Source organism: Haliotis rubra, unplaced genomic scaffold (assembly GCF_003918875.1).
Source record: "Haliotis rubra isolate DU_JTF1 unplaced genomic scaffold, ASM391887v1 Scf2597, whole genome shotgun sequence".
Classification (NCBI taxonomy): Eukaryota; Metazoa; Mollusca; class Gastropoda; order Lepetellida; family Haliotidae; genus Haliotis; species Haliotis rubra.
In genome coordinates this window covers 1-27,036 of record NW_025766666.1, presented here as the reverse complement: position 1 = coordinate 27,036, position 27,036 = coordinate 1, and the positions used below count along the sequence as shown (strand labels likewise).

General features: G+C 43.7%; 1 protein-coding gene across 1 annotated transcript; it reads left to right on the top strand.

Moving 5' to 3' along the window:
* Positions 1–252: 252 nt before the first annotated feature.
* Positions 253–25,402, top strand: LOC124279975 (the record flags this gene model as incomplete). Its single annotated transcript, XM_046715857.1, has 16 exons — positions 253–442; positions 1,841–1,906; positions 2,517–2,674; positions 4,575–4,715; positions 5,195–5,353; positions 7,622–7,706; positions 8,160–8,350; positions 9,159–9,248; positions 12,164–12,263; positions 13,254–13,759; positions 22,188–22,403; positions 22,445–22,648; positions 22,758–22,967; positions 23,076–23,126; positions 23,379–23,497; positions 25,268–25,402. Coding segments are annotated over 16 exons (2,621 nt in total), but the record flags the coding sequence as incomplete, so codon positions are not given.
* Between the last annotated feature and the right edge of the window lie 1,634 nt (positions 25,403–27,036).

Genomic DNA, 27,036 nt, shown 5'->3' with positions numbered 1-27,036 from the left:
CAAGGCCATCAAAATACATGGTGGATATCATCTCCTAAATAGGATCATGGCTCTTTTAATCTATAGCTGTCATCTCTAGCTAAACTGATATGTCATGACACAGCTAAAACTGCAGAGGATAGCACTTAAGAGGATAATGAACATTCTCAAACCAACTTTGCTTATTTCAATTGTTAGACAAAAAGACCTTATTTCAGTTATATCCCAAGGTATATGGTCCCTATTTGTATCAGTTCTTGTTTTAATCCACAGGAGTCCTTCAATCAGTTAGTCCGGGACACATCTGATGAGAGTTATGTCCCCTTCTTGATTGGCTTCTACGCCTTCTGGGCACCAGGGGCCTTGACCTTCCTACGCTTCATGTCTCTCACTGTGCAGGAGTTTGACGACCTGAGTGTAGCCTTGAGATTTGGCTTAGTTGACCTGTCTGAGCAAAACCAATGTGAGTCCACGACAGGTGACATGTCAAACAGTCACTGCATGCAGTTGATATCTCTTCAGGTCTCCTCCAGTTTGTTTTGTATCACTAAATCATGGTAATGGTCTACAACTTATTGTCTACCTATTTTGCTCACTTGAATAACATTTGAAATAAACTGAAGAAGAGAATTTAATTTTTTGTGTTCACAGTATAAGAGATATGAAAAACTGAGTAAAAAAGTGCTTTCTTAATTAAGAAATTAAGGGTTAGATTTCTTCCAGTTTTTCTTGCTTTGATCATTTTTTCATTACTGATATGTCAATGAGTATAAGAGCGTCCACCCAGAGAGCGGAAGGTCACAGGTTCAATCCCCGGCCACGTCATACTAAAAGACGTTAAAATATGGTACTTGTTGGTCCCTGCCTGGCGCTTGGCATTAATGGGTACAACAAGGACTGGTCAGCTCGGGAGTCGGTATAATATGAGCTAGCACTATAAAACCAGCTTAAGTCTGGGCTAGTACAAGCAGCCACACATACACACACATGCACGTCGTCATATGAGCGAAATAATCTTAAGTATGACATTAAACCCCATTTCACCTCACCTTCATGCCATTTTCCATTTTCCTCGTGACACTTGAACTGTGTAGGATTGATATGTGCCTAAATTCCATGCATTATGGTTCCAAGTATGAAAACTCACTGATGTAATATACAATCATGTCAGCCTTAGACCATGGCGTAACAGCTGTATGTTGATACAACAGCTTTCACTGACACTGTAGAGCTGGGATATCTGGTGGTCAAGAAAATCAAGGCTATCCAGTTAATATGTAAAATGAATATGTTAAATCAGTCCCTCTTGGATTTCGCGATTCCGTGGTTGCCAAATAAATTGTGGAAATTACCTTTTAATGCAGAAAAACGTCTGGTCCGCAGAAAACGCATTTTCATTCAGAATATCGGCAGAATTTACCATTTTTCTGCCGCAGAATTTACTTATTTTGAAAGTTAAAAGAAGGTTGACTATCAAATGAAACAATATTTTTGTAGAGTTTGTAATGTCATTCCTGGTCACACTCGTAAGAGTACGGTTTCAGATCATCTTTCTAAATCTAAAAAACATCTTGCAAGAAAAAACAATCTGTCAGCTGTACCTTGAATGCCATGAAGCTCTAAAACAGTTACAGCTTTGTGTTTCAGAGTAAAAGTTTGAAATTCTTTATCATTTTTGGTTGTTTTTTCAAGTATTTAACTGCAGAATCTTTTGCAGAATTTTGAGAAATGGGATGCAGAATTTACTTTAATTTGCAACGGAATTCGTAAAAAAATTCACCATGGAATCAAGGAGAGACTGTTAGATATTGACTGAAACAAATAATATATTCCTGATATATTTGTCTTGCTTGTATTTCAGTGGTCAATAGATACATTGACCCCAAGAAGGCAAGATTGTTTCCTTTTCTCATCCTGTTCACAAAAGGTAACTATAAACATATAAATATTTAAAGTGTATGGATTTACATGACTGCCTTCATGGTAACCGTTTGTCACATAATCTGTCTACTTGTGATTGTGGGTTCAGCTGCTGGTATACCCTGTTTGTGTGTAAAGGTTTGTCATCACTCAGGGTTCAACGTTACGTCAGATGCCTAACCAACTCAGCCACCGCCTCTTCCACAAAAATGGAAGTCTGACAACCGGTAGTCTAGACCATAGACTTTGTGTATCGCTCTGATGAGTGTAAATTGTCACGGCTCCCCTGGTTGAAAGCTATGAATGCACAATGCCATTTAGAAAGTGGTCAAATGTAACAAATGTTATATTTGGGATTACACTTTCTCAGTTGGTTAATTAGGCAGCTGACTTTGTGTGCTGGCAATTAGGTGCCTGATTCTGAGGATGTAGGTTCGAATCCCGGATGGGACTCGGCCCAACAAAAGTACTAGAATCTGTACTTTACTGAGAAAGTGTAATCCCAAATATAACGTGTTACATTTGACCACTTTCTAAATGACATAGTGTATTCAGGTAGACATCTATTTGCACTAGTTGTAGACAGACAGGTAGACATCTATTTGCACTATTTGTAGATAGAGAGACAGGTGAGCTACAACAGACTCTGCTGTCTGAGAAGAGACCGAGTCCACAAACTGTGTACACAGAGATCCTGGGGCTTGGCATCAACATCTCCACCTACAGTGGGGAGCCATTGCTGTACCAGCCATACGGAGTAGAGGACCCCATGCAGGTAGGCTCATCAGGGCTGGCTACAGGTGAACACTAACCATACATGTACCACATGATACAGGTGTCTAGTGTGTTTGAGGGTCCGTATGTGTTTTACAGTCCACCATAACCAGACAGGACCTAATCACTAATCACTAGTGAGTGAGTTTAGTTTTACGCCGCACTCAGCAATATTCCAGCTATATGGCGGTGGTCTGTAAATAATCGAGTCTGGACCAGACAATCCTGTGATCAACAGCATGAGCATCGATCTGAGCAATTGGGAACCGATGACATGTGTCAACCAAGTCAGCGATCCTGACCACCCGATCCTGTTAGTCGCCCCTTATGACAAGCATGGGTTATTGAAGATCAATATTCTAATCCGAATACTAATCACTAATCACTAGGTACTTGCGTGTGTTGGATAGGTGTCTAGTGTGTTTGAGGGTCTGTATGGACACATGTGCTCTCCAGCCTACCATTACAAGATAGAACCTTATCACTAATCACTAGGTACTTATACTCCCCATCAAAAGTTGAGACTCACTAGTGTAAATGTAGCCATTTACTTAAGTCAGCTGTTCTAAAATAAATTTTGCAAAACTTTCCATACTGTTTAAAGGTACTGTTTTACACATGAACTGATGTATTGTAAAACACATTTGTAACGTTGAAAAGGTTATTGTCATGAGTTCAATAAATGATGAAACTCAGTGAAAATTGACGAATTCGTAACAAAACTTTACACCAAAACGCAGCTGTTCACATGCATGATATTTGCACATGCTTTACAGCAAGTTGGTGCATGATCCTCGTGCAATGCATCTGCATAAGGTTTTCAGTTGGTTCCCCCAAGTTAGTGAAGAAATTCATCTTTGATGTAACCATATATATATACATAACATATAGTGAGTGCTTTAGGTGAGTATACACACCTCGGTACGATACGTTCCCAAACACTTTGTATTGGTTCATCCTCATATCAACCTCTTATGACGTCATTAGCGGTTGTTTTCAAATATCATTCAAGGGTCTTACAATATCAATGTTTACTCGGGCGAATATGGAATACCTTAGCGTCGCCTCGGTTATCCATATTCTCCCTCGTAATATTCTCATCGGCAATTCTTAAATATTTCACTCGACTTCCGTCTCGAGACATATTCAAGAATTACCTCTGTCAAAATGACAAAAAGGATGAGCAAGTTTACTGTTTATTACTTACACCACAACATGAATGACACAGTTCGTAGCGATAGTTGTTTGTGAGCGTTCGCGAACATCCCATGTTAAAAAAGGACACCCGTGGTGAGGTATCTGCAACTGAACGCACCCCGGGTCCTGCGTTGGTCTGTGCAGATGCACTTTCCCGTGGCATAATCTCATCTTGTTTCAAGGGGTGTTTGCGGGATTTTGTAAGTAAGACTAAGTAAGACCTAATCTCATTTTTCAAAACAATACTGTATTTGTTTAAATAATTTTAAAATCATTTAGATTAACTTAACATAATCCTCCATTTTACCTGCGTGTATTTTAACAAAATAGTCTTCCTTTTCCGCTACGTGTATGGCAAATAGTTACCTCCCCCTCGGTTGATATAGAAATGAATACGCTCGCTGTGAGGTTGCTATTTACTACCTTAACTTTTGATGGGTAGTATATATGTGTTGGACAGATGTCTGGTGTGTTTGAGGGTCCGTATGGACACATATGTTCTCTAGCTTACACACAATAAGCAGACAGGACCTAATCACTAATCACGAATCACTAAACACAAGGTGCTTGTATGTGTTGGACAGGTGTCTGGTATGTTGGAGGGTCCGTATGGACACATGTGTTCTCTAGCTTACAATAAGCAGACAGGACCTAATCACTAATCACGAATCACTAAACACAAGGTGCTTGTATGTGTTGGACAGGTGTCTGGTGTGTTTGAGGGTCCGTATGGACACATGTGTTCTTCAGCCTACCATAACCTGACTGACAATACACCCACGAAGAAGCCACAGGTGAAAAAGAAAATGAAAAATCTGAAAAAGAAAAGAGACTGGCCCAACAGGGTATGTTTTACAGCATTTTCATGATAAATATTTATACTGACATGTTTTATACTGATATATGATAAATAAATAGAAATATGTTAATTTTGAATTCTTTGCTGTGTAAAAGTACAAGTGGAGAATGAATTTGTCTGTTTTGTGTTATGATGAGTTTTAATTGCACAAGGGGCGGTGGGGTAGCCTAGTGGTTAAAGTGTTCACTCGTCACACAGAAGGGTTCAATTCCCAACATGGGTACAATGTGTGAAGCCCATTTCTGGTGTCCCCCAACGTGATATTGCTGGAATTTTGCTAAAAGCGATGAAAACCATATTCACTCACTCATTTAATTGCACATATGAAGGTGCAATGGATTTTCCTAATAATTATACAAATGTAGGCCCTTTTAAGTTATACTGTTTATATTTCTGTGTGCGGTAACTGAACCAACACATAGTGAAATAATACACTGTAAGACAAGCTGTAAATTGTTTCCACAGGACATTTTTGATGAAATTGATGCCACCCTTCCGAAGGATCATGGGATACCAGTTGTGTCACACGTGACATGGAGTCAGGTGGTGGAGAAGTCCCACGCACCACGACACCCGTTCCTGCCAGAGGGCCGATGGGCAGGAGAGTATACCAAGGTGGCCATGGTAAGCCAATATCTGTTAATTATTTGATGGCCAGACATTTATGTCAGATTTTATCTGGTGGTGTCACATGCATACTGCTTATAAAACATAACTGTGTTTTCATGTTGTTTATTCTTGTGATGTCTTGTAAGGGCAATGGTTGGGCTGTAGTCGAACACTAATTTGGTTCAGGTCCAGGTGAGGTGAGGTGAAATTGGGTTTAACGTCGTGCTTGAGAATATTAGCTCATATGACGACGTGCATGCGTGTATGTGTATGTGCGGCTGCTTGTACTAGCCCAGACTGAAGCTGGTTTTATAGTGGTAGCCCACTGAGATACCATGCTGCAGTGAAGCATGAATATCCCACTCAGACACATTATACTGATTCCGAGCCGACCAGTCCTTGTTGTACCCATTAATGCCGGGCGCCAGGCAGGGACCAACAAGTACCATATTTTAACGTCTTTGGGTATGACGCGGCCGGGGATCGAACCCGCGACCTTCCGCTCTCCGGGCGGACGCTCTAACCACTACACCACGGAGGCAGTCTGGTTCAGGTCAAACATATATGATCTCACTTAGTACTGGGAGGAATCCATATTGAGAGTAGTTCCATGCCTGTGACACTCCCATGACACCACACATACTGAAGGCAGTAGCAAACCTCATGCAACTGTTCAAATTATTTGTATTTTCAAATCTAAGTCGGTATCAAGTTTCTGTTCGACAGAAAATAACAAGTCTTCAAAAGACGATGTCATGTCATATTAACTATATATATAAATTCTTTAAGTGGCATTTAGAAGCTAGTGTGATGAAGAGGAACTGTATTTATGGATAGACAACTTCTTGATTGCAACGGATGTGACGTTTTGTTGTAGATGCTAACAGTGTTATCACTTGCTTGCATCTGTTGCAATAAAGTAGTTGTCTATCCATAAAAACTTGATATGCATCAGGATGTAATGTAACACGGTTAACAGTCAAATCACACATCTGTACTCCAGTGCTTCCCAAAGTGTTACATACATGGTGGAATGAGCCAGATTAATCTGGAACGTCACAGCACAGGCAAACTGTAGCGCAAATAGGGCTGCGCAACAGAGAGAAAACTGTGGAATTAAATATATTTTAGGGGGGTAATTATTAAATATGAAGTTGGAAATCTGAGGTGAGGTGAGGTGAAATGGGGTTTAATGTCGTACCTGAGAATATTTCGTTCATATGACAACGCGCATGCGTGTGTATGTGTATGTTCGCCTGCTTGTACTAGCCCAGACTGAAGCTGGTTTTATAGTGCTAACCCACTGAGATAACATGCCGCAGTGAAGCATGAATACCCCACTCAGACACAGTATACTGACTCCGAGCTGACCAGTCCTTGTTGTACTCATTAATGCCGAGCACCAGGCAGGGACCAACAAGTACCACATTTTAATGTCAGCAGCCGGAGATCGAACCCGCGACCTTCCGCTCTCCGGGCGGACGCTCTAACCACTACACCACAGAGGAAATCTGAAAGCACAACCCTGTGAGGGAAAGGGTATCTACCTTTGATGGTGGCCATATATTATGTTGATGTTAAAAATATTTTTCGAACCGAAGCGAGGGAAGTACATTGCCAACCTTTACTCGCTTCGCTCACATATAGGAAGATTGGTCATTTTCTTTTTGTTGCGCAGCCCTATTTGCGCTACAGTTTGCAACTTGCTGAGCAGAGTTATGTCCCTTAGATGCCCTTGACAGTCCAGTATAGTGCTGCTATTGGGTTTCACCAAAGTGTCAATATCTTGGAATTTATATAGTCCTTCGCAGATGAGAATATTTGACCCCAAATCTTTCCAAATAGGAATGTATTACACATGGTGTTTGTTTCACCTAATTTTAACTTAAATGCGATGGTTTGGTTGACATGACTAAATGGATTCTACTGATAACAGAATCTAAGGAAGGAAGTGACCTAATTCTTTAGAGACCTTACATAATTTTATTGAAGGCAATTTTACAATGCATTGCTAAAATACCTCTGAAAATAACGAAATTAAAATGAAAAAAAAAAATTGAACAAGATAAGAATGTTTCCTAATTTACCTGCCCTAGGGCTCCTTGAATCCTTGATAAATCCACATTTCTGTGCCGGGTAACCGTTACATAGCCATGTAGTGATTTGAAGGAAAATGTTCATAAACAGTTCTTAACTTGCCCACTAAGGACTTTACAACTAGTCCAGTGGAACACATCATCCTATCACAGTGGTGTTAACCCAGCAACATTTTGTGTCATGCAGATTGTGTTCCTGATCGATGGATGTGGAAGCTGTCGACGTAACATGGATGTCTTTCGTGAACTGCACGAAACAGTAAAGTATATAGGTTAGATATTGTCTTCCCTCACCAATCCGGCACAGTAGATAGTGTGTTTGAGCTCAGTGGACAGTGACTTCAGCTCTTTCCATTGCCGCTATGTAGGAAGCTCAAACTGTGCACCAGAAGTAGCTTTTTAATTAGAATGGTAAACAATTCATTTTAGGGATGAATCATACAAAATTGTCAATAGAACAGAAATGAAGAAAGTTTCATCCAAGGGTATCACAAAGGTGTCACAGGCAGCGGATGAGGTTTGATAACAGTGCCAATCTTTTGTTTCTTATGGGTAAACATGGTTGCATTACTACTTTGAAAGGTGTAAATAACGTTGTCTTTTAAGATGTTTTAGACAGTTTGCCATCACTCGAAGTATTTGTCTTTGGCAATTATTTGATCTTTTCTGAGATCTTGTTAGTGATATCATTTCTTTTATACGTGGAACTTTCTCTGCTATTTTAGATGGTGGCTCCCTCTACCTTGCAAACTGTACGCGGGATAGGCAGTTGTGTGTGGACCATGGCGTGACAGGCTTCCCCACCATCCTGGCCTTCCGTGGGTTTGGTTGGCTGGGTGACGGTCTGTGTGTGTCGTCACAAGCTGAGAGAGAGATCGCTGAATCCATCAGGATGGACTATCATGGCGTCATACTGGTCAGTACTATCACTGATACCATGGTAACGTGGGTCATTATTTGGAAGTATGCACACATTTTAGACCAGTCTGCATGAACAGAATGTCTCAAATTGATAGCCTGTGTCATTCTGCAGGATTGAAATTCAGGTGGTGCATAGCTGTGCAGAGTTACTTCCCTTTCCAGTAGAGATGCTGTTATGGGTTTGATTCCCTCATTCACTTTCATCATGATCTTGGTTTCAATTATTACATGCTTCATGATGGGCATCTCACCCAGGACTGAATGTCAGGACATTATTAGCTGACCTCCGAAGATTCGGGTTAGAAGTGGCCAGTACTTCAGCAAACCTTTCTTGTCCTAATACTATTAGTAAGAGGCGACTAACGGGATAGGGTGGTCAGGCTTGCTGACTTGGTTGACACATGTCATGATATCGCAGTTATGTAGATCGATGCTCATGATGTTTATGGCTGGATTGTCTGGTCTAGACTTGATCATTTACAGACCGCCGCCATATAGCTGGCAGGGTTAAACAACAAGCAAGTACTAAACATGATTAGGTGCTTAAGTAACCTCATGACATGACATGATTAAAATGAAGTTCAAATTCTCAACTGACTGTTTATTTGCTCCAGTGTTCTTCACCCACCAGTTTACTGACGACCAGCAGCTGATTGACCACTGACCTTGACCGTGATTTCAAATGCTGTTAGTTCTGTTAGTTTTGCACCTTTGGATTATCAAAAACCAAGCTACCATGGTTAGGCAAGCTTAATATGTATCGTACAGATTGGTAAGTCATTTGAATTATTTTTAATTTTCAGGTAAAACATATCATGGAGTGGTTCTCCTCTGTGGCAAGTCCAGCTGTGAACAACCTCAAATTTAGGCAGCCTCCTGTCATGGAAGTAGTGGTAGGTATACAGGATATAGTGTGTGCAGTATCGCACATGCTTTGATGAGACTTTTGGAATGACATCCCATAATAATTGTGTTTCAAGTCATTGATTGAACAGATATTGTACAGTGATAGGGTAAATTTAAATAAATGCTAATTTTTAAACTTATCCTATCTCACGGTATGCACTTCTCTCTCTTGATTCGACACTGGGTGTAAAGATGTAAACTTTTTCTCCTTAGGCCTCTCTTGTCCATCCGCCCAAGCACTCTATGATACCCTCATTATAAGACAGCTTCCTAGTTGTCATGCAAAGCATGCCGCATGCAGCATGCTCCACTAGCTACCCATGTGACCACCTCTGAATCATCATTCTCCTTCTTATCGCACTTGAGTGTGAATGTAATTTACTTTACTCAGCGTTTTCTACATGGGGAAGACTGACCAGCCTAAAATAAGGTGTAACAAGGTTTTCTCTGCTAGTGATCCACATTCTATATGTATCGATTGTGTGGTACAATGCAAATGGGAAACACGTGAGAAATGCAAGAATCTTACCTTTGAGGCCTTTGGAGACTACACCAGGGCTTGCGCTTGACATATTGCTGATAGATATATGCAGCATCGTTAGATGGACCCAGTCCCACCAAGAAAGGCAAGTTTAAGCATCCTACTTTATCTGCTCGTTGGTCACAGTCCCCTCCCTCGAATGAAGAGGATTTAATGAGAGCATCGTCAGACGCTTATTTATCGGAAGATCTTCGTAAACTTCTTGGCTGACAACATTCAAGTCCCGAGTCCCTCATCTTCGACCACGTCCAGTGTGGTGGTCATCGACTGTTCTGCCACCCCCCCAGAATACTTCATTACAGCAGGACCTTCGAACTATGCTCTCCGTGTCTCACTTCCCGGATCAATTATCAAGGGAACCTGGTTTACAAGAAACAGCTAGTCTCTCCACCTGATTGGCAAGATCGCATTTGCGTAGCCGTTCAAGATCTCGTCATTCGTCCAGTGGTGACAGGAATCGGTCTAGCTCGCCAAAACGGTTGCAAGCAGTTATTTCACCGACTACTTCCAATTCGGTGAATAGAAGTGTTTCTTGTGTCACGATGCCTCAACCTTCCACTTTGCCGAAGCCTGCAAGTTCATCAAATCACAGTTCACCGGATCACGCTTTACCGGACCGCACCCCTCCAGCTCGACTTTCACCGGAACGCCTCCCTTTGCTGAAACAGCATTCGTCGAACTGTTTTCGCCAGACCAACACTCCACGAATCAGCTCTCTTCAAACCGGTTTTCGTACCAAAGGCAGTTTACTCATCAACATTCACCGGAAGGGTCTTCTTCCAAACAACCTTCGCCGAAACAGCATGCTACACATCAGGCTTCACCGAAATGGCATTCTTCGAATCAGTATTCAGCAGAACGCCCTTCTCTGGATCATATGTTTCTGAGTGCTTCCCCGAACTCTTCCAGTCATATGTCTTCAGCATGAACACGGATTCAACGAGTCGTTGGGATCAATCACCTATTATTCTTTGGATTTGTTCACCGGAAAGACCTGTTAGGTCTAGTTCGGCCAAGACGCCACTCTTCGAATTGCTCGCATTCTACTAAACACACTACTTCAACTACTTCGTTGAGATCCATTCTCTGCTCAAAGTCTCCTCATCGGGCTTCGTCTTCTTGTCATCGTGGGACTTCCAGTTCAGCGCACTTCACCTATCAACCTAGATCTCCTACACGATCAACTGCTGCCTATCGTTCTAGATCCAGGGATCATCATTCTCATTATGACACGTCCCCTACTCGCTCCCGATCTCCTTAGCGAGTCTCCATTTGTGCGTCTTCACCGGGTTCGTCCCCCTCCAGACAAAGATATAGCTCTTCAGATAGGAGATCTACTCAATGGGGTTCAGATTACAGATCTCAGCATGCTACGACTTCGGAAGGGGCTCATGCCTCCTCTTGTCTCTCTACCCGGATTTTACCAGATTCTTTGACTCCAGCATAGGAAACGACTTCTCCCCCTGATCTGGCTGCGATGTTGAGCGCTATTACCACTGCTTGGAGTCAACGACAGTCTACTCAATCAACGGGGAGTGCTCCTCCCCTTAGACCATCTGTTGCAGCGCCCAGTTTTGGTCATCAACCGGAACCTCCGTCTCCAGCACGTTCGGATGTTGCTTCCCCAGAGGGAAGTCTGGATTTTGTTGACGAACCCCAAGTATTAGCATGGATAGTGGAGAAACTCCATCTCCCTATGTCAAGAAACGTGGAGGACTAAGCGCATTCTTTCTCCATGAGACAAAGGGACTTGGCATCTATGACTCTTCCACCACGACCTTATATTGCTCATTTAGCCCTTCTTTGGATCATGCCTTTAAAAGCCTTAAGAGGATTAAGGATGGCCTGTCTTCACCTAGATACTCCTTATCGGCATCTCACTCCCATGGTTTCCAGTCGTTGGCTACTGCATCTCCAGTGGATGAAGATGTCCAAACACTTTGTGGGAAAAGGACTTGTTCAGCTGTTTTAGTTGAGGACAGAGAATTGTTTCGCATGGACACAGCTGTTCTTCGCTCCTTACCCTTGATTAGCTGCATCATCTCTGTGGTGGACGCAGTTGCGGCATCAGTAGAGCACTCATTCTCCGACCAAGATGCTTACATTAGGGGCTGTGTGTCCCTTATACTGGACCAATTTCAGATCGTACTGGACCAGCTGTCTCATTTCCTTGGTTATTTATTGGCAGTTCGGCATCGTGGCCCGCTCAGTTTGTCTTCGTGGGATGACAGGTTTAAGGCTGAGCTCCTCTGTCAACTGTGGTCTTCAGGGTCATTATTTAATGGCATCATTGGGGAGGTTTCGGCAAAGATGGATAGGGTCACTCAATTTCAAATTTTGGTGGAACTATTGAAATTCCAGAAATCCCATCTGCATGATTCCTTGAAACAGAGACAGGCTCCTCGTTTCGTGCCATCTCATCCGGAACATTGGCAGGTGTTTGGTGGCCAGTCGTCCCGAGGTAGAGGTAGCAAGTCCTCTCGTGGCAACTCCTCCAGACGTCCTCCCAAGTCCCACCCAGGGCAGTGACTCGTCGAAACAAGGGCATGACTGGGAACTCCCGCCTCCAGCCGTTCCCATTTACGACTCTCCAGTGGGCGGGAGATTAGAGAGGTTCGCCCATTAGACCATCCTAGACGACCCTTTTGTGACCAACCTTCTCTCCAGAGGCTACCAACTTCCAGTCATTGGACACCCTCCTCTGACATTGCGTACGGTACATCGCAGTTATCCGGTGGACCAGATCCAGTTTCTTCGCTCCACCATAGGTACGCTTATAGAAAAGTGTGCAGTCCAGTCTCTCGGTCTGGCGCCCAGCACTCCGGGGCTCTGTTCCCCCATCTTCATAGTTCCCAAGAAAAACTCCACAAAACTATCTCCAGCGTCTGCCTCACTTCCGGATGGTATCGATCGTCCTCCTTTGCACCATCCTGAAGAAAGGAGATTTTCTTGTCAGCTTAGACCTACAGGACCTCCATGTGCCCATTCATCCAGATTATCGGAAATTCCTCCAATTCGTCTTCCAAGGGGTCCATTATCAATGGACCGTCCTGCCTTTTGGAATTTCCACGGCCCTGTGGCTATTTAGGTTTCTTCATCTCCATGGTGTCGTGTTTGAAAGCTACATAGACGACTGCATTCAGGCACAGAGAGACCCAGTCGTTCTCTTACATCAGTTGGAGATCAGCGTGAAGCTTCTCTGGCAGCTGGGTTGACTGTTAAACGTTACGAAGTCGGAATTAACACTGACCCAGACACTTCAGTTCATCGGAGCAACTTTCAACACAAATCAGGGCCTGATTTTCTTCCCCTAAGACAGATGGATGAAAATACAACATCTCGTTCTCGCCAGGACCTTTACGTCCTCTTCTTCAGTGGTGGCTTGTAGAACGGAACGTTTGCGCCAGAGTTTGTTTGATGCCGTTCATTCCAATGCACCACTTGTTCGTAGATGCGTCGCTCAAAGGTTGGGGGGCTCATTTTCTTCATCAACAGATGGCCAGGCTATGGTCATCCGCAGAACAGGGATTACACATCAACGAGCTCAAGTATTTGGTTCTTCTAGCCATTCAGCATTGGGCGAAGGAACTTCGAGGTTCCTCTCTGCTGATCCAGTCAGACAACTCCACAGTCACCTGGTACATCAACCATCTCGGGTCAACAGGATCAGCGAATCTTCTTCAGCTGACGTTTCGATTCTTTCATCTAATTGACTCCCTCGTCATTGATGCTCGATCCAGACACATTCCCGGAGTCAGGAATGTCGTCGCCGATGCGCTGTCACGCTCCGACCGGCCATCCCCCACGGAGTGGCAGTTGAACCCTCAGATCTTTCGGGAATTGGTCTTCCCGTTATCAAGGCCCCAAGTCGACCTCTTCACAGCGCGGTTCAATCATCCGCTCCCGATGTTTGTCTCTCCGATAACCGATCTACTAGCGTGGGATCTCAACGCCCTAGTGATTTCGTGGGAAGGGCTCAATGCTTAGGCTTTCCCCCCTCTAGCTCTTCTACCCAGCTTAATCCAGAAACTCCGGTCGACCAGGCAGATTCAACTGCTTTTGGTCGCGCCTTACTGGCCAGTCAGGAGTTGGTTTGATGATCTAGCACAGCTCACAGACCTAAACCCAGTTCCTCTTCCCGATCGGGATGACCTGTTGTTACAACCTCAGTCGGATTGGTGCCACGGAACACATCGCACCCTGTCTCTGCACGTTTGGCACATTTACAGAAGTCCTTAATAGCTAAGGGATATTGTTTTGAGGGATATTGAGGGATAAGGCATGAGGCATTACAGCTCCAATTTCTGCTTCACCTCAGGTCGTCGCTGAATTTCTTCAGCATTTGCGGTCGTCTAAGAAGCTTGAAGGGACCACCCTGGCCACTTACCTTGCTGCTGTCAACTCGGTATTGGCTACCACCACATGAGCTAAGGTTTCTATGGTTCCTGAGCTTCAGTATTTGCTCAAGGGTTTACCATCTACTATGGCTCTGCATAGTAACTGTTCTCTCCACGCCATTATGCATGGAAGGGTGTTTTTGGCGATCAGACTCGGCCTTCTCCTCCCACTACCTTCGGGACCTTTCAGTCAGGGATGTCCAAGGCCTCTACCAGTTTGGACCCCTTGTTCACGCACAACAGCTGTCCACGGCCCAACAACGCAGATAAGGGACGGTACCACGCAGTTGCTGCTTCCCTGTATTTTCCTGAATATAAGTCGGAACTGATTGTCTGCCTTAGGTTTTGATTTAGTTTTATACTAAGACACGGAGATACTACCACCTCGGTGGTTGGATGAATCTGGAGCATGATTCTGTATCACGATGTGGAAGGGTTCGACGTTTCACAATTCCTGTCAGTGAAGTGTGTCATTCTCGAATTCCAGTGGATTTCATTGCGTTCCAACTTAGCTTATGTAAAGGAGTGAGGGTCAATTTGATGTTGACTGGAACTGAACGTTAAAACTGTGAGTTTTCTGAGTTGTGCTTCTCTTTCACCTGCCCCTGGTCGGTGTCTGTGGGGGTCTTCTCGAAGCAGGGGCTGGCCCGATTATTGTCTATGACTTTAATTTATGGGGGTACCTTGAAAATCATTGCAAAGTGAGGTCTTGCTCGCTGAGCTGCATCCTTCTGTTCTTCGGAGGTTGCGGCCGAACACCACATCGCTCGGGAGCTCCCATCTCCCTGGGAGACATTGTGCTTAGTAAGCCAAGGAGTTCAGGAGAACTCATCACAAGCATAGGAGTTGCGCTAGTCGTAACAGGCCTCCCTTGTGCATCGCTATCTACGGTCGTTACCAGTCTACACAGTTCTACTGTTCGCACTGTCAAGACATAGGGCATCTGCGTCCCGCCATCCGACCGTGGGATAAGTGCATACCAGAGGATAGAGATAGGATAAGTATAAATTGTATATGTATGTACTTATCCTATCTCACGCGATGGATTCCCACCCAACCTCCCTCTTATGCAGATTATCCATTGAATCAAGAGAGAGAAGTGCATACTGTGAGATAGGATAAGTATATAAATATACAATTTATAGTCAAAATGTTCAATTTTACTTTGTTTAACACAGATGGATTGTTTAGGAGTCAAATTAGTTGAAGTGTTTCTCAAGTTTGTGGGTGCAGGAATGCTGATAACATGTGAAAACATTTGAGTTTTATCTCATATTATATATAAGTTCCTGAAAACTGTTTTCATTTGTGATAAAAACATTAGGGCTGCATGTGAAACAAAGGATCATTCGGTCTGCCTCAACCTGTTCTGCTTGATATGTGAAATGATGGGTCAGTGGGGTACTGAGGACTTGCTATTCAAATACATAATATATTCCTGACAACAGACTAGTTTTTCTTAGAGAGAACTTTTTAAATGAATATGGGAAATTTGTTTTTGATATGGATTATATGACCACATGCTACTGCATAATATTCTCTTGGGCACAACAACAGGAGCCAACCAGTACAAGACAAAACATAACCTGAGTATTTGCAACAAGAACTTCACTTAATGCACAAATGACAAATTTTTCCTTATCCTGACTCATGCTCTTTTGCTTGTCTTCTTCTTCTTGCGAACATAGTGGAACACTTGTATCTCCTTATTTGAAGCTCCCTTCAAAATAAAATCACTAATTGGTACTCACCACGAGTTGCTCCCCTTTGTCTCCCCTGGCGGGAAAAGGTGTCGCCACCCTCTGGCCATGTGCTTCACTCTCTCCTTCTTAGCCCAGTGAGCAGGATGTGAGAGCGCCTTGTGTCTCCTTACACACATATCCTTTGATAATCTCTTAGTTTTTACCTCTCATAGGTTACTATAGAGGTATAGCTAGTATCCTTTACTATTTGTATTGATTAATTATCGATTTCTACTGTTTATTCACGTGTGTATTCGTGATTGTTCAGCTAGCTTTACGCTCATGAAAATCTGTACGATTTGTAGATTACGCTTTTCTGCCTCCCATCCACATGTAATATGCCCTAGTTGTTCTACTGCGCGTGTCGCGCTTTAATTCCGTTGCAGTTGCTGCATTAATTTATCTCATTCTGCATTTAATAAATATCATCTTTATGCCTTAAGACGTGCTGCAGATAGATCACATAAAACAAGGGCAAAACATGGCAGAGAGTCCAGATATTCCTTCCAGTCAGCTGCTAGCGATCGACCCTCTCCCGTCTGGTGTTCTGCTAGAGACCCCTGCGGCAGAGGAACGTGGGACGCAGTCCGTTACCTCGAAGAAACGACCGGCCTCCCCAGACATCCCGTCATTGCAGACTAAGTCTAAGAGGGCCTCATCGTCGCCTCAACGCAGATTGAGGACACCCAGGGCAGCGCCAGACTTCCAAAGGAAATCACTGGCGAAGCTGAACGGTGTCAGCGACTGTGACTTCTGCAGAGATCTCCATGCAGCCTGATGCCTCTACACCGACGTCAGACGTCATTGATGTGAACCCCATCGCAGAAAAGACGCCGACGACTTCGTCACAGATCATCCCAGAAGACATGATGCGGCAGATTATGAACATCATGGAGGACCACTACAAACTGCGCAAGCAGGGTCCGAACAAGCCGCTAAGGCTCCAACGTGAGACAGCACCCCAGAGGCACCCCCGTCAAACGTAGCAGCCAAGACGATGTCACCTTCAGCAAGGAAGTCCCGCACCACCTTTGACGAAGGACCTAGATGTACAGCCTTCGCGAAGGCCTTCAAGGCGGAGAGATCATCACCATCTTCGATTTCATCTCTAGATATGGACTCAGACCATCAGACATCACGGAAGAAGCCACGAAGGTCATATCATCGATCCCCGGACTGGATCGCAAATGAAGCTTCGCTAAGGCATTCAGCGAAGGACATATGATTCCAGATCTTCATCGCCTAGAAGAACATCGAGGGACTGCCGAAGAGCTTCCTGCGAAGCTATCAACATTCACCTCACAAGTCTCCGCCAGAAGATCATCCCATAGACGATCTCCACTCCGCTCATCACCAGGTCGATCACCCATCAGATCTCCACATAGAGCGGCGCATGAAGTCAACTAGATCGCTTACAAACCTCATCAGATATACAGACAGCTACACGCAGGTCCCTAAGAGCATCTACAATTTATTAATGATGATGGTTTTGAGGATGATGGAGGAATCATATTTTCTGATGCAGAGATACGGTATTGATGGTCAATAACCTAGATCTCACATCACCATCTAAAAGTGGCAATACAGCTCAGACGTATTTGATGAAGGAAGATGATCCAGATGCAATCACTTCTACCCGATCGACCCGATTGCGGAAGTGCCACAGAATCTAGATGCAGCTTTCCAGAAAGCTACGAAAGTTCAGATACCACATCTACCCAACTTTTAAGCCAAGAAGTTCTCCACGATAACATGGACTCCTTCTACAAGGCCCAGGACATCGATGAGAACTATAAGATCATCAGCGATGTAAAGAACAAGATTTACAAGATGGATGATCATAAGTTGGCTCATATAGAAACCATGACGAGACGTATGTTCTTTGGGTTAAATAGATCTAGGACGATCAATGAGACTCTTATTACTAGATTCCGGGATTCCACGACGGAAGATGATAGAATGATTTATTCTGCCTTACTTATGCAAAAGAAAGATCAGCAGTTTTTAACGGATCATCTTACATCTGTTTCAGCAGCACTGACCTTAGCTCGTCGTCAAGGCCTCCTCGCCTCCTGTAATTGGGGGGAGAACTTTACAGCCCCACTTTATACAGCCCCGTGGTCGACAACATCCATCTTTGACGGAGAAATCGACAAGGTTAAGCCAAGGAAGTCTCTAAGGATTCCAGGGAAGTCCTTATGATTAGATCGATGGACACACTAGCCAGCGCCATTCGTCCAGACTTCACAAAGATACTCAGGCAGATCTAAGTTCACGGGCCTACAAAGAGCAAGAGACAGGAAGATAGCCAGCTCTAGAGGTAAGATTCTTTCACGCCCATATGGCAACTATAGAGGAGGATCAGGAAGAGGCAGGACACCCAGAGGTTCCCGCAATTATAGACGCTGAAACACAGGTTCGAACGACTGGAGTCTTTCCACCCCAGCCGCTCCAGCAGCACAACCAGCTCAAGTGGGTGGACGCCTCCAACTACACTGGGAAAACTGGGGAATACTGCAAGATCCTTACGTCTCAACATTATTCAACACGGAATTTCAGATCCCTCTACAGGACAAGCCTCCGCTGACAATCAAACCCCCAAGTTCGACATTTACAAGCGCAACAACTACCAAAGATAAAAGAGGCTGTCTCATCACTCCTATCCAAACAGGCCATAGAAGTAATAGATCAAGCAAACGTCGAACCAGGTTTCTACTCCCCAGTTTTCCTAGTTCCCAAGAAAAACTCCACGGAGAAATACAGACTCATCTACAACATGAGCTTTTCAACAAGAACTATCTACGCGAAACCAATCGGGTTTCAGATGATACATTTACCTCAGTTACGCCAGATGATTCGGCCCTATGGACTACATGGGCAGCATAGATCTACAGGATGCCTACTTGCACATCCCCATTCATCCCGATTCCAGGAAATACCTACTCGATTTACTCTAGAAGGGCTACATTACCAGTGGAAAGTACTCCCATTCGAATATCATCAGCCCCTGGCTATTCAATGAGGATAACGTAAACCGATTATCAAATTTCTACATCGTCAAGGGCATACGCGAGTCGCTTTTACCTCGACGACGGATACAAGTAGATCAAGATCCACTCGCGCTCAAACTACAGTTAAATTACATCATAAAGCTACTAACACAACTAGGTTGGTTAGTAAACTTACGCGAAGTCGGACCTAGTACCATCGCCAAGACCTACAGTTCCTAGGTATTCGATTCATCACAAATCGCAACCGTATTATGGTACCAGAAGACCGTTGGCTCAAGATACAACAGACCATTCCACCAGTTTCTCTACTCTCCTCGCTACCACTGCATAATGGCAGAGCCTACTAGGTCTTCTCACATCAGCCCAAGACATGACTGTCACAGGCAGATTACAGTTACGCCCCTACAGGTCCTCATCAACGCATTACATCTCAACGATGTACAACCATTCAGTCTACCGAAACATCTCAGACCACATCTACTATGGTGGACCAAGAAATCAATGTTCTGCGAAGGGATTTGTTTAGCAGAGCAGGAATACAAAACCCATCTGTATGTAGACGCCATGTTACTCCAAGGTTGGGGAGCTCATCTCACCAACCACACGATATCAGGGTTATGGAATCAGTAAGAATGCAAACTCCATATAAACAGTCTAGAAATGAAAGCTGTAATCAACGCCATTCTACATTGGAGCACATTTCTACAAAATGCTTCTAATGATCCATACAGACAATTCGACAGTGGCGTTCTACATAAACAAGCAAGGCTCAACGAGATCGATGAACCTTTTGAACCTAAGCTTTCAACTGTTCGATTTAATACAAGATCTAAATCTACATGTCAGAGCAGTGCACATCCTCGAGCCAGAAATATACTAGCAGACGCCTTCGGCCTCATCTACCATCACCGACAGAGTGGATGATCAACCGGGAAATTTTTGCACAGATAATCAAGCAATTAGGGCCGCTTAATAGACCTATTCTCGCCACGCTGATTCAACAATCAGCTACCGACATTCGTGGTCACCAGTCCCAGACCCCCAAGCTTGGGCAACGGACTTAAGTCTATCATGGAAGGCCTCAATGCGCACGTGCAGCTTTCCGCCAGCCAGCAATAATACCTCAAGCATTACAGAAAATCAGACAAACACAGAGCCTACAACTCACTTTGGTCGCCTCTACTGGTCGGCCAGAACGTGGTTTCCCATACTAATTCAAGAAATCGGTCAACCAACACTGAGCTACCCAAGCCAAGCGAAACCTGTTAATTCATCCTCACACCAAACAAGTGCACGGAAACCCAGCAATGTTCCAACTACACGTATGGACTGTATACAAATGTGTTTAAACAAGAGAGGATATTCTGCCAGGGCGGCAAAAGCAGTCACGCTTGCTCCTTACGTTACTCAACTCGTGGCAATGTACCAATCTACGAAAGTGGCACAGTTTCAAAATTATGCAACAAAGAAAGGGTTTACAGCAAGAGAGGCTTCACAACCTCAAGTGGCAGACTATTTGTGTTACCTACGCCAAAACAAACATTTAAAAGGTTCAACGATATCAACATATCTTGCAGCAGCTTAGCTCTGTAATCACCATGAGAACGGGTGTCAAATTGACAAGATCTCCAGAGTTACTGGCCTTTTTCTACGAGCTTTCGATTGAGGACCAAAAGCGAAGTTCCACTTCCAGCTTGGGATCTGAATCTAGTGTTACAACACCTCACGAGTGAGGTCTATGAACCCTTGGAATCGACAAACTTTGAATTTCTCTCACAGAAAACATTGTTTCTGCTATCGCTAGCCACAGCAGCAAGAATGTCTGAAATTCACGCTCTGGATTACTTAGAGGATACAGTTTGATGACAATCATAACACAGCGCACCTCGGATTAAGATGGGATTTCATTGCAAAGAATCAACTGCCAGGTCAACCAGACAGATTATTCCACATCCCGGCTTATCCTCTATTCTCGGATCACAAGATACACAAGACCTATCACTGTGTCCGTAAGAGCTCAAAGTTTATTTTATTTACGATCCAAAACAAGGAGAAGATTTCTCAAACGCTTATTCATCCCATTATCAACCACTGAATCAAACAGAAGTGTCAGTCACGACCACAATATCTATTTGGATAAGGACTGTCATTCTCCGTGCCTACAAGGCAGCAGGCTTGGACCCACCAACAGCATCAAATCCACATGAGATCAGGGCACTGGCCTCTACCCTCGCCCTACACGGTAACTGTTCCTTGAACACGATTATGGAAGGATGCTATTGGAAATCTAACATGGTATTTGCTAATCACTACCTAAGAGACATCACTACAGAAGATGTCTCTGGCATTCACCATTGGACCACTGGTCCTCGCTCAGCAACTGACAGTCCCTCAGAGGCGTTAAAATATTAGCCTCACAAGATTAATATGTATTTTATACATACTCATCTAGCTTATAACTCTAAGGAGTTTAGGGCTATGTATATATGTTCAGCTTAAGTATTCTACCTTAAGCATATACTTGATATAGTCAATTTCAGTGCCTCTATCAGAGTCACCTATATATATATATATATATAATTTATATGTATTGTTCAATATATTCATAATATAATTCCCCTTTAATGGCTTTATATAACCTATGGTTTTCTTTTATACAGGAAACATCCTAAATCTAAGGCTTCATGAAGTTCCGTGAGGGATATTACAGTATATCTATACAAAATCACTAATTATAAATCCAAAGTATTCTGTTACCCACCTCCGTTCCGGGAGGGATGCTACAAGCAAAAGAGCATGAGTCAGGATAAGGAAAATATATGTAATTTTTAGAGTAAAATTGATATTTTATACTTATCCTGACTCATGAGGTTAGCCCTCCCATCCTCCCCACATAACACTTTGGATTTCCCTGTAAATTCAAGTGTTGGGCTCGCTAAATCAGGAGAGAGTGGAGCACATGGCCAGAGGGTGGCGACACCTTTTCCCGCCAGGGGAGACAAAGGGGAGCAACTCGTGGTGAGTACCAATTAGTGATTTTATTTTGAAGGGAGCTTCAAATAAGGAGATACAAGTGTTCCACTATGTTCGCAAGAAGAAGAAGACAAGCAAAAGAGCATGAGTCAGGATAAGTATAAAATATCAATTTTACTCTAAAAATTACATTTTTGTTATGGCCATAGATCCTCCTTACAAGTATAATAAGGTTCTTTCAGCTGAATCAAAATACTTTCAGGATGAAGATGTTCGCTTGACTGCTACACTGATGCCGAAGTATTCCCGCTACCTGCCCAAGTCTATGCAGACAACTCCTGACATGCTATACTCGTACCAGTGTTATCGCCTGTCGTGTGAGCGACTGTACGGCCAGTCCAAGTGTTACACTGTCTACAACATCCAGGTTCCTCCGGAGGAATACGAGGAGAAGGATCTGGATGTGGTGGTGATCAAGGTAGGTGCTACACTGTGTACAACACCCAGGTTCCTCCAGAGGAATACGAGGAGAAGGATCTGGATGTGGTGGTGATCAAGGTAGGTGCTACACTGTGTACAACACCCAGGTTCCTCCAGAGGAATACGAGGAGAAGGATCTGGATGTGTGTGGTGGTGATCAAGGTAGGGTGCTACACTGTGTACAACATCCAGGTTCCTCCAGAGGAATACGAGGAGAAGGATCTGGATGTGGTGGTGATCAAGGTAGGTGCTACACTGTGTACAACACCCAGGTTCCTCCAGAGGAATACGAGGAAAAGGAACTGGATGTGGTGGTGATCAAGGTAGGTGCTACATTGTGTACAACACCCAGGTTCCTCCAGAGGAATACGAGGAAAAGGATCTGGATGTGGTGGTGATCAAGGTAGGTGCTACACTGTGTACAACACCCAGGTTCTCCTGGAAGAGTAGGAGGAGAAGGATCTGGATGTGGTGGTCATCAAGGTGGGTGCTACACTGTGTACACACCCAGGTTCCTCCGGAGGAGTATGAGGAGAAGGATCTGGATGTGGTTGTCATCAAGGTAGGTACTATACTGTGTACAACACCCAAGTTCCTCCGGAGGAATATGAGGAGAAGAATCTGGATGTGGTGGTGATCAAGGTAGGTGCTACACTGTGTACACACCCAGGTTCCTCCGGAGGAGTATGAGGAGAAGGATCTGGATGTGGTTGTCATCAAGGTAGGTACTATACTGTGTACAACACCTAAGTTCCTCCGGAGGAATACGAGGAGAAGGATCTGGATGTGGTGGTGATCAAGGTAGGTGCACACTGATTGTGATACAAGCATTCCAAGCTGATGATCTGAAGTTGATTCTTCAAGTGAGTATATTGCTTAAAGATCCTTCATGGTACCCACTACTTGTATTTGGCAGGAATGTTCCTGAAATGGTTTAAAACCCAACTTCATGCATGTGTTATCTCCTGTCCAGGTGGCGCTAGAGAGGAGTGATGGCATGAGGGTGAACATCATGCAGACTGGACGATATCTGCACCACTCCATCAGCGAGGAACTCGGGCCTCACCTCCACACATTCCATAAACCCCACAGGTAGGCCTCACCTCCACACCTTCCATAAACATCACAGGTAGGCCTCACCTCCACACCTTCCATAAACGTCACAGGTAGACCTCACCTCCACACCTTCCATAAACCCCACAGGTAGGCCTCACTTCCACACCTTCAATAAACCTGACAGGTAGGCCTCACCTCCACACCTTCCATAAACGTCACAGGTAGACCTCACCTCCACACCTTCCATAAACCCCACAGGTAGGCCTCACCTGCACTACTTCCATAAACCTGACAGGTCGGCCTCACCTCCACACCTTTTTATATAAACCCCACAGGTAGGCCTCTCACTCCTCCACACCTTCCATAAACCTCACAGGTGAGGCCTCACCTCCACACCTTCCATAAACCTCACAGGTAGGCCTCACCTCCACACCTTCCATAAACATCACAGGTGAGGCCCCCCTCACCTCCACACCTTCCATAAACATCACAGGTAGGCCTCACCTCCACACCTTCCATAAACCTCACAGGTAGGCCTCACCTCCACACCTTCCATAAACATCACAGGTAGGCCTCACCTCCACACCTTCCATAAACCCCACAGGTAGACCTCACCCCCACACCTTCCATAAACCCCACAGGTAGACCTCACCTCCACACCTTCAATAAACCCCACAGGTAGACCTCACCTCCACACCTTCAATAAACCCCACAGGTAGGCCTCACCTCCACACCTTCCATAAACATCACAGGTAGGCCTCACCTCCACACCTTCCATAAACCTCACAGGTAGGCCTCACCTCCACACCTTCCATAAACATCACAGGTAGGCCTCACCTCCACACCTTCCATAAACCTCACAGGTAGGCCTCACCTCCACACCTTCCATAAACCTGACAGGTAGGCCTCACCTCCACACCTTCCATAAACCCCACAGGTAGGCCTCACCTCCACACCTTCCATAAACCCCACAGGTAGACCTCACCTCCACACCTTCCATAAACCCCACAGGTAGACCTCACCTCCACACCTTCAATAAACCCCACAGGTAGACCTCACCTCCACACCTTCCATAAACCTCACAGGTAGACCTCACCCGGGATCAAACAGGGAAGTGTCTGTATTTGTTTCTTGTTGTACGATGCTGTCGTTATTGGTGGCAGTACCTGTACGGCACAGTAGTTGTGGGTAGTTGCTAACTTGGGGTTTTGATTCCCTCCATAGGTTCTATTCAGTAATGGGGCGGTGGGGTAGCCTAATGGTTAAAGCTTTGGCTGTCGCGCCGAAGACCCTCGGTTCGAATCCCCACATGGGTACAATGTGTGAAGCCCATTTCTGGTGTCCCCCGCCGTGATGTTGCTGGAATATTGCTAAAAGCGGCGTAAAACCAAACTCAGTCAGTCAGTCAGTCTATTCAGTATTGCCAAGGCAATGAGGCCTTACTGCATAACCTTGTGGCATTCAATCGTGAACACAGAACTGTAACAATGGAGTCATGAAGGTATTCAAACATCGGCTTCTCCGCAGTGACTACATGATCCAAAATATAAAGTAAAATCAGTTCCACAAGCTAGAAACAATTGCTTGGATTTTTGGTTTGAATAAGTGCATTACAAAGGAGATGGGACTGATAGGAACTGAATGCACAGAGCTTTTAGATGTGAATTAATCATGAAAATTGTTGCAAGTCGTGGATGTGTTTAATTCAGATTTTAGTTTGCAAAACATGTATGTGAATATACTGTTCAATCTTATCTAGAATGGCAAAAAGATCCTCTTTGTGAGAAATATATATTTCTTGTGTAGATATAACCTAGGAAGCAGTCAAAAGTGCGAGGACGATCACAGTGCCTGTACAGACCTGATAACGTCCTTCACGCGAGACCACGCCCGCCTTCCCGTTACTCACCTCACCGCCATGTCCTTCCACATCAAGAACAAGTAAGAGACCAATATTTCATATTCTTGGGGTGGCAAGCAAATTTGGAAGATGAAGATTTTTTTTGTTGTGAACTGCTATGGTCTCTATCATTTCGCACAGTCAGTTTTCTGAAATATATGTTATATTTGTGGCAGAAGTATTTCCAGTATTTTAAACAAAATATTGTTCTCTCCTGTGTTACAGAGTCTGTAGCAATATGTATTCGTAAGCCTATGATAAAGTTACGACTTATGATGGATCGAAACGTTACAAACACCTTGTGGATCGAAACCCTGGTGACATGTCATAACCTCAGTTCACATTTCAGCCAAAATATCCCCAAGAAATGCGGCATAATAATGATGGTTGATTATCTGGTGTTATAGTTGAAACTTTACTTTTTAAATTGAATTTATCTATTTTTCATGGATTGGTGCCAGTTTTAGGAAAGCTTTATTAATGAGAAGAGGTACATAATTGATTAAAAGTTAAATGTCACACCCCACTTCTCTAAAATACATGATGCATTTCTCTCAATAATACTAACTATCAGCCCTCAGGGAGAGCTACTATATAATTTATTCCAAAATAAATTACATATTTAGATTTCAGTTTTAAATTAAAAGTTCGAATGATTTAATGCAACATTGCATTAAATCGGGACTCTCGCCCTCTACTGGCCGAACATTATTTCAAGCGCAACCCCATAGAATTCGTTAGTACGGATGATTCATCGATACATCGATGCATTGATCCATGGACCACTGATACAGTGAATCGATACAAAGTTTTACATTGTCAGATATATCCCGATCACGATACTTCAAAAGGCCACGACACATCGATGTATTACTTTGAATATTGATTTAATTGACGATATCTGTCAAGAAAGACTTACTTTTGTTTGGTGATTAAAATATATGCATACTTATTTTCCTTCATAAGTTTCTCGGACATTCTTAAGCGCCAGGAACTGTGTCAAACATAGCCGCATTTCATTAACATTCACAAAGTCTGTGTATAAACTCATTTATCTCATTTCCGAATGTCCATTGAAAAACGCCTGTGGGAATTTGTGAACATAAATACTTTAAATGGTTTTGTTTGATCTTAAGGTGTTTTATAGTTGGTGTTAGAATTATAGGTTTTAGAATTGTGATATGTGTCAGATTGCCATCCTTGTATCGATTCATATTGTATTAGCTTCAGTGCACAATACTTTTAGCAATATATCGTCATGACTAAAATTTTAGTATCGTGATGTATCAGACGCATGGTTGTATGCCAATACCAGCACTAAGAGTTATGTCCCTTGGAAGCTCTTTGAATATCCACTACAACGGTGATTGAAACCAGTTTGGCAAACTCCGACAAAACCACGCGGCAACAGTTTTCATGTATGGAGCAATTGTTTACATTCCACATATATGGCAAGTGTTACCTGCTTGGAAGCTGTTAAACCTAAGTTTCACTTATCGATTTTATAGGCAAGACGTAAGGGACAATAAGTATTTTATTGCATTAATAGGAAGCTAAAGTAAGTACATATACTCCCAATACATAAAATATAGGTCAAAATATTGTTGAAAATGTGTGGACATTGTGCCTTCAAAAGTGTACTCATCATAACGATATTCATCCTGTATGTACCTTC